Here is a 13,062-nt window from a genome sequence, read left to right as displayed (position 1 = left end):
TCTACCTTTTAGCCTATTTCGATCCCTTCCCCTCACCCCACCCCCACTAGGGCTATCTGTACCTTGCTTGTCCTGCTTTCTACCCTTAATTAGCACATTCCCTAGATAATATCACCACCTTCAACACCTCTTTGTCCTTTTGTCTATGACATCTTTTGGCTATCTCCACATATCACTGGCCCTCTACAGCTCAACCCCCCCCCACCCCCCCACTCAAAACCAGCTTAAATTTCACCTCTTTTCTATTGTTCCTTAGTTCTGTTGAAGAGTCATATGGACTCGAAACTTTACCTGTGTTCCTCTCCGCAGATGCTGCCACACCTGCTGAGTTTTTCCAGATATTTTTATTTTTGTTTTGGATTTCCAGCATCCTCAGTTTTTTGCTTTTATCCTTTCTGTATATACCTAGCTTCCCTATTGAATGTAAGTTTTCTATTGTATTACTAAGTTTTTAAATTTTACCTCTCCTAACAATAATCCTTTCATTCCACCAATTTTACTGGTAATATAACACATTGATTGGCCTCCCTCAGCTAGGTCCAAGATTTCACCTATTCTTTTGAACGGTTTATTTAAAAATGCAAATTGCACTTTACCTTTTAAATAACTTACATTTATCTAATTAACATCTCAAAACTACTAAACATCAAAGCATCCAGACAAGCTTGCTTTAATCCAGTTAAGACACACACAGGCACACACACACAGATTTAATCTAATTTAAAAATAATTTCCAATAACATTATAGACATTAATATCTCTTCATGCCACCACCCTACTACCATATCCAAAACCCCTTCATCTCACTCTCCTCCTTATCATCCATCTCTTTGAATAAGTTTTTAGTCACCCTTTCTTCGTGATCAGCAATATTTCCTTCTTTGAGTGTCCATTTATTTGATTGTGCCTCTATGAAGCACACTGTGATGTTTTTCAATGTTAAAGGTGTCACATAATTTCAAATTATTGCTAAATACCACATCATTGCATGAGCACAGAATGTTTACTTAACGGAGTCAAGTATGATGCAGAATAACATCAACTAGCTGCACTGTCTTCCTTTTCTTCTTGCCTACCCCCAATATGAGGACATACTAGAACTTGACTGCAAGCTGATTGAGATACTTCAGGCTTTGTGTTGAGAATTGTGCTTTCTGCTGTGACACAAAATATTGGGAAATTTCAGTTCAAATTATAGAAGAAAGCTTGTTCTAAAAAAATTTTACTAATGGCACAAGTTTATTAATGCCAATATTTTTTGATATACCAGTATCGCTTTTCAATGCTGCAATTGTGCAGTATGGAGATTTATTAATTGTTAATCAAGGACATTTAGTTTTCTATTTGTACTTAAAACATGTGTGCGCACCTCTGATTAACTCTTTCTGACTGACTTCGAAATTTCTAACGTTAGAAAACAGCTCATCCGCTCATGTCGGTCACTAAAAGCTTGATGATTCAACAGGCTGCCTGTGATCTTCTAGGGATTTTTGAGTTGTCTATGGACCAGTTGTTGTTATGCCACAGCTAATCCTCAGGGCTGAGAGACCACAACTTCATAGCTACCTCATAATGTTAGAAAAACATCAAGCTGGTAGTTATACCGCACATTTTGCAACACAAAGGTTAATGTGGCTAGCAGCCACATTGTAGCATAGAATTCCTTATTGGCGTGTCCCACAGATGGGTGTAATCAAAGTATAACTTTGGATGACACATTGACTATCCAGTTGACTGTATTCATGTTGAATATTGTTCCATTGATTAATATTTTATTACATATTAAAAATGAAAGATTTATGGGAGGACTGGGTTAGACACTGCCTTTTCACCGTTGAGATCCAGATTGTCCACGGATACGTTCATGCTGCAAATTGTTGCACCATAGCTGTGGAGTAAATTTGTCATATGCTATAGAATTCCATGTGATTTTGTATTTGAAGTGGCATTGGACTGATTCTGGATCTGCATCACACTATGGGACACTGGTGCATTAATGTATAATTCCTGTCTACTCTAAAAATGGAGGTGTTAATCTGGTTTTCTTTTTCAATGTGAAGTCAGCACACACAAAAATAAACCAGCGAGTTGAAGCCACCATATCTGTGCTGACACAATTTGCACAGAAAAGGCCGATCGATGTGGGAGAAACTTGCTTCACTTGGAGAAATGCCTACAATGTAATCCTGTACTTGTCAATATGTCAGTGTGGATTAGCCGTTCTCGGTATTACTTCTGTATAAGGTGGAGAAGCACTTTGAAAAGAGATAACTAAATTAAGACTGGCACTCTCTGATCAAACTTTCATTGGAGCATAAAGGTGGGTAAGTGGAGAGGGGAATCCAAGCAAACCTGGCATTCGAGGAATAATATTAGGTTTTACTGATTTATTTTTATGGTAGTAATTTTGTTAAATGATTTGAAATGATTCTCAAGCCATAAGTAGTTATTATCCTTCAGTGCTCCTGTGCACGTGCAGCATATATACTTTATGAAGCATTGTTTGGCTCTTGCCACTGAGTCAGGGGATCATGTTATTTGTGAGGCATTGTTAAATTGGCTGTCAATTTGTCCACAAGTAGCAGTAGCTACATTCCTAAAGTAACTCATTGGCTATAAATTGTTAAGGACATGAAAGGTGTTATATAAATGCAAGCCTTTGACTGGGGAAGAGGGAATCCTGGGTGAGGAGGAAAGTGAGTTAGTGTATTGTTCATTCAACAATCTGCCATCTTACAGCATCCCTCTGGATGAAGAAAATCTTAGAACATTTAACCAAAGGGAGAGGAGGCTGCAGATAGAGAGGGAAAAAGATTGAAGGGGATAAGATTAACTAAATATTTATTTAATGAAATCAATTTTTAGAGGATCTTGAAGGAAAGGAGATAAATAGCAAAGTGATATAAGGGAGAAAGCGACTAAGCACAGGGTCATTGTTACCTATAAATCAGCTGTTGATATATTTCTGTGGAAAGCACGATCACTTGGTGGTACTGTAACACCTTATCTTCCAAATGATTTGCCTACATACATTGATATTTTCCTAAGAATATACTGAAATGATCATATTTTGTCTATCCAATAAATTAATAATCAACAGGCCTTATTGAAAGCAACCAGTTGTGCGGGGAGTAAAATATTCACTCTCCATAACTTCAAACCACTGCTTAGTTTCTTTATTAATAGATCCTTTATAAGGATACACACACACACTCCCTCAAACTGCTTAGAGGCAACACAGTATCTTCACAATTGATAAGAGCACACAGTTAATTTCCAATCCCTGAGGCAGGTAGTGATTTGGTCAAAGAAACCACTAAAGCAGTAAGTGGGGTACTTACTGTTGTTCTGTTGTATAGTAATACACCAGAAATAGCAATGTGAGAGACTTATAAAAGGCTAATTTGATACCTAGGTGTTAGGAAAGTTAAAACAAGGTTAAAAAAAACTGGACTGTTGCGTAGCAACAGGGGTCCAGGGAGGGAGGGAGGGACACATGCACTAGAAAAGCAGTTTGAGTTCAGTTGGAAGCCACTGCCAGCAGAAGCAGCCTATAGCCAGTCCCAAACCAAAGTCCAGTTGAAGCCAGGACTCTGGAGAGGCTAGACAGCAAAGGGACAGATAGCAAGACCACCAAACTAAAGTTGAAGCCAGCTAACGAGAGAGGCTGGACAAGAGAGGAAACTGCAGCAGCAGGTTCCAGAACTAAAGAAAAAAGTCCCCAAATCCAGAGGAGTGGAACAAGGAAGATCCAAGGAGGACAGACTGGTCAAATGACAAGGACAAGAATCTGGAAAAGATCCTGTTCTGTGGAAGTGAAAGTAAGGAGAAGAGATGGAGGTTCCAAGCTTCAAGTCTGAAGAGAAGAAAGCTGCAGGATGCAGATTTAAAGCGACATAGGCGTGCAAGAAGCCAGAAGGTCCAAGTACTGTAATTATTCACTATGGGCATGTGAAGCAATGGTGTTCTGTTGGCCCAGCTGAACATTTGAGAGTGTAAAGAAATAAGTTGAATGCACATGGTGATCCAGAAGAGTTTGGAACCCTGGAGCTGGACTCTTGTGGAAGGCATCTGAGAGAAAGTGTTGTTGGGAGAACATTCCAGAAAGAGTTCTTCAAGAGTAGAGATTGGAAACCCCCATGTGAAAAATGGAGTTCAGTGAGACTGGTTGGTTCAGGGTGTGACAAGCGTCTGTGGGGAGTTAATGAGAGATCCATAGCATGTTTGAGGTGACATCTGTCACTTAGTTTCAGAGTGTGGTGTACCTGACCATAGGTCGCCTATTGGTTTACATGGACTGTGTACTTACTGGGAACCTTAGAGTATAAGATAGTTTTTGTAACTTATGTTATCCTTACAAATCTGTATATATCTGTAAAGGTATAGTTGTGGGTGAAGGAGTAATGTATGGTATTTCATCTTTTCTGGTTTAATAAATGTTTTATTCTTTTGTTAAAAGTTCATCAGCTGACTCTTGTGACTCTTTTCAGTAGCCACTCTCCACGTACCTAAACAAAAAGTAAAAGTTAGGATCTATCAAGCCGGGTTCCACACTGGGATCAGGTTTGTCCAGTAGTAACATCAGCTGATTTCATATCACTAGGAAACAAAAAAGACTTTAATCCACGGATGCTTGAGCACTAAAGGCTCTTTGGCTTTTTGCTAACCTGTCTTGCAGTGTTATTTTGTATAGTTGAGGCATTACAGAAAATAAAATATCACAGCACCTTTCACTAGCATCGGCAGCAACTGCTGTATTGGACATTTGAAGGAGTTGGAATGAATGGCATAACAAAATAATTTTAAAAATTTCCCATTTCGTGCAATATGATGATTCAGATTTGGGTCCGATCGAAGGAATTGAGCCTGGGACTTTCCTGGCCTGTATGGCTCAGTTCTGCACTTATCAACTAAGTTTGTGTCACATCACATCAGTGGATGCTGTACATGCATCTGCTTACATCTACATGTTTGGAAGATAAAATATACCAAGATTCATTAAAAATGCCAATTAGTGCCCAATTAGCTCCTTACTTTAGATTGTGTGACAGTTCAGTCAAATACTTTTCCTCTTTAATTCTTGCTAGAATACATTGAAGGATAGTGAGGATAATGTATGTATAATGCTAACCAATGGAGCACCATTGGAAGGAGGCACTAATAAGTAAGTTTTTAATGAAATAAAAATAACAAATACTCTTGTAGAAATTAATTAGTTTGTGTAATCATTATGATCGGTGAGTAATTGCCCACTGGTACCAAAGGGCAACTACAGTTAGATAGCAAGTTAAAGTTTAGTGAACCCACTAAAATGTCTCAACATCAACCTCAGAAGAATAATCCTCCACTGTACCAGTTTAGCATTCTCATTGCCCATACAAGCCTCTCCCAGCAACACTGCCAGCTTATGGGCTTGATCACATCTGTGCACTATGAATTCATCAGTAGCAAAAAAACTGAATTCAAAAGTAACATATTCACCAACGTTCTTACTATTTTTACCCAGCCATTAACCAAACAAACAAAAAGTGGGACTTAAAGGGCAGACATAACATTTACACAAACATGTTAATAGGACATTAATGGCTCGTTAAGGAAATTAAACCCATTATTGTCAATTAATGCCCAATTATGGGCAATTTTGTGTTGTAGCCTTATACCCATTTTTTTACAGCTTCAGAAAGTGCTCCTTTCATCCCAGCAGTATGAGCTGAACTCAAACAAATGCTGAAGATGGAAGAATGGTATCGAAACCATTAATATGCCCACTTTAAGATGGTTTCAATGGCTACTAGAATGTGAAAACCTCTGTTCAGTCCGTAGCATACACAATGCTTGATAACTGATTAATCACACTCACAGTCAGACACTGGCTCCTCTTCATCCTGGTCCTGTTTGCTTTGGGTGAATGAGCTGCTTGTTGTGGATTCATTGTCCTCAGCCTCAGAAACTGATTCTAAAACGGTAGCTGGAGTCCCTGCTCCTAGGTCATCGGAGGTGGTGATCACTGATGAGGCACTGCCAAGGACTGGGGTTGCATCACTGGTGCGTGATATAGTTGCAAGGGAGGGTCTTCTGGGTCGTAATGATGTCCTGCGCAGAACTCGAGGGGAATGTTTTTTGAACTGGAAAAGAAATGTTTTAAGGATGTAACTGTACTAACACACATACACGCATTGTATTGAGGCTACATAAACTCAATTAGGGCACTTGCTGCCAGTTGAAAGAGGAGACTTTGATCTCATTAATAGGGACCTGAATCAAATTCAACTCAAAGGTTAAAGGAAAACAAATCAGGTATTGCCCTGAACTGTTCAAGGGAGCTCAGAGAAAGAGGAACATTTTCAGGCCTCTTTTATGGAGAATATATGACTGAATTTTACCATATATGATGTTTGCACAATGAGAAGGAGATGTGAAAAGTAAAACTTGGCACAAAACAATTTATTTTCAATTTTCTATGCAGCTGAGCTTCATAGTACTTCAAAAGCCCCACACTGAGTTGTGAATTGATCCCAGCCCATTAAACCCCTTAACCAACAGCGTCAAAAACAGTCACCCTGGGGTGTTTGGTCATTTCCTCTGTATTTCATTGAAAAGTTGCCCTGGTTTTATGCGGTCCTTGAACCCACAATGTTCGTATTCAAAAGGTAAAGAGATACTGATTGAGCTAAATTTAAATATGAGTTATTCCAAAGGTATCTCATGTAGAACAGTGGAACTTTCTCAGTCATTTGCTACATCAGATATTTCAACAAGATAAGCTCAGTAGCTGACAAACATGGGCACAAATAGTGCCAGTGCAGACAGCCTGGTACCCAGTGCCAGCATTAAGGAGGAAATCAATTCACTAGCACTGCCACTTTCTACAGTGCTATAGGGCAAGGCTGAATGCTTTACCTTGGGCTGTGTTATAAACTGTTCCCATCTTGTTTCTATGAATTTATCTTTATTGATTTTCCTGGCTGTATTCTTCATTCCACCTGGATCTCTGAGCAGAAAAAGAGGGAATAAAGTTTACTCAGGTGGCTGAGGTGGTTCTGAATGAAGCATTGAAGCAGGGCACAAATGTTGACACCAAGTGTAGTTCTTGTCTTCAAAAACATAAATATTCAGCTTCTGTTATCACCTTCATAAAAAGCGCAATGAGGCTCCAACAGCCAAATGCTCCCTGTAGACTAGCATATTGTTGGGTCCACATTGAAGTGTGAGGTTCTGTCTGCATTTTGACTTCACTGGTTACTGCTATGCTCATTGCACATCATTTGTGCCGAATAATGGAAGATATTATCTTAGGGAGTATAACTGGCTACAGGTACACCCTGTGCCCAGTGGTAATGGCACACCCAGGTATAAACAGTACAAAGCAACTTTCAAAGTTCCAACTGAGCCAGATAATCACTTTCTATTGGCTCTTATGAGCTGCTAATCCATTAACTTTGACCTTGAGCCTCTAAGCATGCAAAGCTGGTTTGACATCAATCTCCAATCAACTTGTGATGGAATTAGGATCTGTTCAGTTTCAATTCATTGTGGGTTCTAGATTTTATCTTTTTATAGAAACTTGTAGAAAGGTCAGCGCTTTGGCACTTTATCATGGACATCAGCACAGACTGGGAAATGAGCCTTGGTTCTTCAGGTCAGCACAAACAGTTACAGTGTAAATTCAGCACAGAAACAGGCCATTCAGCAGCATAAATAGTCTGTGCTGGTGCTTATGCTCCACATGTGCTCCTCCCACCCTTCTTCATCTAACCCTAATTAGTACTACCTTCTATCTCTTCCTCAAATGCTTATCCAGCCTCCTCATGAATACATCAATGCTTTTCATCTCAACTACTCTTTGTGGTAGTGAGTTCCACTTTCTAACCATTTTGATGATAAAGAAGTCACTCCTGATTTCCCTATTGCATTTACTGGTGACTATTGTCCATTTATGGCCTCTAGTGCTGCACTACATCTTCTCTTCATCTACCCAATCAAACCCTTTCAAAATCGTAAAGACCTCTATCAGGTCACCCCTCACTCTTCTCTCTCCAGGAAAAAGCCCCCAGTTTCATCAGTCTTTCCTCAGAGTTCTGGTATCATCCTTGTAAATCTTTTTTGTACCTCCTCAGCATACTTTTTATAATATGGAGACTTGAATTGTACATACATGCAAACAATCGAATTATGAGCAGGAAAAGACTCCTCGAGCCTGCTGCCCCAATCAGTAAGATCATGGTTGATCTGATTTTAACCTCATATTCCTGCCTACCCCTGATAATCTTTCATCCCCTTGCTTATCAAGAATCTATCTACCTCAGTCTTAAAGGTATTCAAGGATTCTGCCTCATCCACCTTTTGAGGGAGAGAATTCCAAAGTCTCACAACCCTCAGAGAAAAAAATTTCCTCATCTCTGTCCTAAATGTGCATTTAGGATCTAAATCCCTCATTTTGACTCCAAGTTTTAAATTCCGCAACGAGAGGAAATATCCTTTCCACATTAACCCTGTTAAGTTCCCTCAGGATCCTATATATTTAAATCAAGTCACCTCTCACTCTTCTAAGCTCCAGCGGATAAAAGCTTAGTCTGTCCAGCCTTTCCTCATAAGATAACAAGCCCAATCCAGGTATTAATCTAGTAAACCTCCTCTGAAGTGCTTCTAATGCATTTCCATCTTTCCCTACATAAAGTGACCAATACTGTACACAATACTCTATGAGCTTTGCTAATTACTTGCAGTACTTGCATACTTATGCAATTCATTCACTAGGACATCCACAGATTAGGTCTTTAGCTACCATTGATGGAGCTGGCTGGATTTAGTTCAGCCTGACAAATAGAAAAAAGCCTTAAATTTAATCCTATATCTTTGCAGGTATTACAATACAAAAGGAGTTCTTGACAAAGAAGTTCCCTCTTCAAAAATACCTAGCAGCTTCAGCCCTTCAGTTCCATTTAACAAGATTTCCTACAGGGGTAGTCTTGTTGGTTACCTCCTTTCCTTCACATTATTGATATAGTACAGGTATTGACAGGTGGCTTCCTTGAAATTGAACTATGATAAATTTTACAACCTCCAGTAGTGATTTACAGAGAACCTCTTGTGTTTGAGAAGTGCATTTGGTCTTCTCTAAGAGCCTTCTCAGTGCAGGTATTCAATGTCAAGCTGCCAGCACCGGCAAGCATGTCACAACTTTTAAGAATTCTTCACATTTATTATAATACCACAAACATGAGACAATCCCATGCCTCTAATCCTCTATCATTAGGATTGCTAAATTAACTCTCAAAATGCAGATGGTCCAAGATTTACTGCAGTATTAGCTGAGGATTTGAGGAAGCTTTGTGACCCAATGGTGTGTACGTGTGCGTGTGTGTGTGTGTGTGGGTGGGTGTGGTGTATGTGCACATATTTGAAGAAAGTTGGCTACTTCAAGTGACTGAACATGTTACAGTGCTTAATCTCGTACCTCCTTGCATACACTTCAGTAGCATCCCTCATATAATCAGGCTACTAATTCTAATCATTTAACCCATTTGTCAGCTTGCCATAGTTTCTCCAAGAAAAGCCAGCTCTTTCCCTTTGGATACAGGCTCCTACAAAGGAAGAGACCTGTGTCGGGTACATTAGGAGCATGCAGATGACCTGAAACCATAAATCCATTATACTGCTCTTAAGTTACAATAGGATTAAAACGCAAGGCCCTCTCAGCACAACCACTTGTTCTCACATCATAGGTAGGTCTTTTATGTTTTGATTTTTGTAGAAAAGGAATGAAATTGGGATCTCAACAGTGAGGATGATCTTGAAATCCTATGTAATAAAACAGTAATTAATTGTCACTATTAAGTTGGGCCCCTGGTGATGGGCCTATATTCAGGGCTCTTTTTGAAATGTTGTCTTTTATTTGCTCCAGGACCATGTCAGCTATTTTGAAGTTCCTCTCAGCTTTTGAGAGTTTCTTCGGTTACTCTGCATACGTTATTCTTTGTACAATAAAATACACAAACATGCAATAAACTACAATGTACCTCAAAAAGCTTGAGGTTTCCAGCTTCTGACCACCTTGTTGTTAATAGTATGTTAATTGTATTATCAAGGTTAAGGATACACAAGCAGAGGACACTGATACTGATTAAATACCTTGAGCATATATGAAAAAGGATTCTGGGGCACTGGAGCCTGAATTTTTGCAAAGCCTTTAGGACTCCATATCGAAGCCAAAATGGCACCAGAGCCTGGAAACCGGAAGTCCTGGACCCATATCCTGCACCCACCACTTTTGCTGGGAGGTGCGGGATGTATTTGATACCTCCACAGTTCACAGAGGCAGCGGCACATTTAGAAGTGCAGCTGGCTTCAAACAGAAGCAATTTTGGTCACCTATGTTTCTAAAAGAAGACTTGTGGACTTTATGAGTTTGATTGAAATGTCTAAAGCCACCACAGTTATTTGGAGAGGCAAGGTATCCATTGGAAGGGTCAGGTGCCCCTCTGCGAAAGGTCAGGTACCCCTTTGGGACTGTTAACTTGACTGAAACCTTTAACCTGATTGGGTCTTGACAGGTTGGACGTGGAGAGGATGTTTCCTCTTGTGGGAGAATCTGGAACTAGGGATCACTGTTTAAAAATAAGCGGCCACCCATTAAGACAGAGATGAGGAGAATTTTTTTCTCCCAGAGGGTCGTGAGTCTTTGGAACTCTTCTTCAAATGTCAGTGGAAGTAGAGTCTTTGAATATTTTTAAGGCAGAGCTAGACAGATTTTTGTTAAGCAAAGGAGTGAAAGGTTATCGGGGATAGGTGGAAATATGGAGTTGAGGTTCAAGTCAGATCAGCCATGATCTTATTGAATGGCGGAGCAGGCTTGAGGGGCCAAATGGCCTACTCTTGTTCCTAATTCGTACGTTTGTACGTTGTTAAGGGTAGGCATTATTGTGCGTAAAGGGAGGATAAGGGCTGTGGAACTGTCAAGCTATCAAATCATTTAAATATCCTGCTCTTTAAGTATTGAAAAAAAAGCCTATTATTGGGGAAAAAGATTGCTGCTTACAATTGAATAGATGTTTGTTGACATAAACCTGAATGCTATCATTATGGTATTATTTCTGCTTGACAGCCTCCACAACCTATCATTATTACAGTGGGGAGTCTGTAAGTTTACAGTTTGATTGACTGCTTCAAGTGGTCATACAGAGATTAGTTATCTTTGGGATTATGAATACAAATATGTGTTTTATAAGGGGTTAAGCACTTGAAGGGATTTAAATGCATTGAATGGGATTTTATCAATGAGGGTATTTTCTTTAATATAGTGAAGTCTGTAATAGATAATTCAAATTTTATTTTATTTCATCTTAGCACGGATCCTGACATCTGCCCATGGTGAATGCTGGATGAGTTGACGTGAAGATTGTAAGGGCAGAAGGTGGTTGGTGGGGGTCAAGGATTGGCATGAGTTGGCACTAAGTTGGCACAGAGGCTATAAAAGGGCCACGGCGTGGGTAGAGGGGCATCAATTAGCATGGAGGACATGAGGGGCCCTTGGGATGGGTGGAGGCTTGAGGTAGCATGAGTTGGCATGGATGGGACAAGGGGAGTGTTTCGGGGTTGAGAGGGGTGAGGCATGAGGACTAGAGGGCTATTTTTTGTTTCATTGTTTTCATTATAACTGGGAAGAAGTCTGAGTATTGAGATAGGCCTTTAAAACAGCCTGCCTCGGTTTTCAGCACTCCCTGTGGCTGCCTTCAGATTGTTTCTGGAGATGCTGGGCCTATTTCAATTAGCATTCGCTCCCCCAGATCGAAAATCCGACCCTTTGGGGAACTTTCTCCCAAGTCAAGTTTGCGGAGTTGAAAAATTTATGCCTGGGTATTGGTTAGGTAGGATATCTAATGTCACATTCTATAAATAAATCTAATATTAAGTGAAAAGATTGCTGTTTGGTTTCCTACTTCACCATCTGGCTTCAGAATGAATTAACACTTGTGTGCTGTGTCTGTCCTGTCAAACACAATGGAAACATTAGCTGTGGTGCTATTTTTCTCAATGATAAACAAATGCTGTTCTGCTTAACAGTTAGGTAAATAAATATTAACTGATTATTAGTCACAACTAAATTTACAATGACAGTGCGAGTTCTGTTCCTCCTGAGAACATGCCTGGATGGATGAGGTTTGCATTATCTAACCACTTGAAGTTCAGACAGAAAATGGTGACTGTGTAAAATGGACTTGCAGGTAATGACACCTGATTCTTTCCTCATGTGATATCTGTGTATTATGTACTTTGCAGCAGGGATCATTGAATTGCAAGCAGGAGCAGGGACCCAGCCTGTTACTTTTCCCTCACTATCTCTGAAACATTGAGGCTTAACTGTAGCCCCTAACTACACCCTCAATTAAAGTCATTTAAATGAGCAGCGGGATAACTGAAGCTGCAAAAGCGACTCAATGGCAGCGTTTGTATGCACTGAATTATCAGAGGACTACGGGAGAAAGCTTTATTTATATTGGCATTCTAATGAAGGTACAATCTAAAACAGTGCTGCTATAAAGAACAAGTACAGCAATGCACAAGGCGAATATCTGTGGCCTTACCTGGCACTCCAACAGCTTGTAACAGTGCACATTGTGCTCGGTGGTTCTAAAGTTACAGCCTCCAGCAGCCAAGTCAAGGCACAGAGTTGTCGAAAGAGTGGTTCCCTGTAGGAAGGCAAACATGGAACTTAGAACAGCAGGGTCAGCTGAAAAATATTAAATCTCCTTCCTTCCCTTAAGTTGCTGATTCTTGCTGAGGTATGGCTCCATTGGCACCAGTTGTCCACTTGAATGACTACTCCTCACACATGAGGCTAGTGATAGGCTCTTGGACCCATGAGAGGATAGCAAGGCTCAGTCTGATTCTGTTCTCACCTGAAGTGCCTTCACATGAACTTTCCAGCAGAGATTACCACGTAATGATCAGGCATGGGCATGCAATTTTCTTTCTCCTCCCTGGCTCAGAGATACTGAGGGCAACTGTAGCACCATTGCTGCTGTCTGGTTCAGAATAGCTAATTGATTACAACCGGGGATT

The 13,062-nt window shown here is 40.1% G+C and overlaps 1 protein-coding gene across 1 annotated transcript in view; it reads right to left on the bottom strand.

Moving 5' to 3' along the window:
* Positions 1-13,062, bottom strand: part of LOC121286039 (coiled-coil domain-containing protein 60-like) — a 105,760-nt gene that overhangs the window by 26,421 nt on the left and 66,277 nt on the right. Inside the window, exons 6-8 of the mRNA XM_041203057.1 lie at positions 12,585-12,689; positions 6,901-6,991; positions 5,861-6,125 (exon numbers count right to left, since the gene is read on the bottom strand). Of these exons, the coding sequence (XP_041058991.1) occupies positions 5,861-6,125; positions 6,901-6,991; positions 12,585-12,689 (461 nt within the window). The remainder of the gene's footprint in view (positions 1-5,860; positions 6,126-6,900; positions 6,992-12,584; positions 12,690-13,062) is intronic.

This window comes from Carcharodon carcharias, chromosome 13, assembly GCF_017639515.1.
Source record: "Carcharodon carcharias isolate sCarCar2 chromosome 13, sCarCar2.pri, whole genome shotgun sequence".
NCBI classification, from domain to species: domain Eukaryota; kingdom Metazoa; phylum Chordata; class Chondrichthyes; order Lamniformes; family Lamnidae; genus Carcharodon; species Carcharodon carcharias.
The sequence above is the reverse complement of the archived record's forward strand: the minus strand, read 5'-3'. Positions and strand labels throughout refer to the sequence as shown.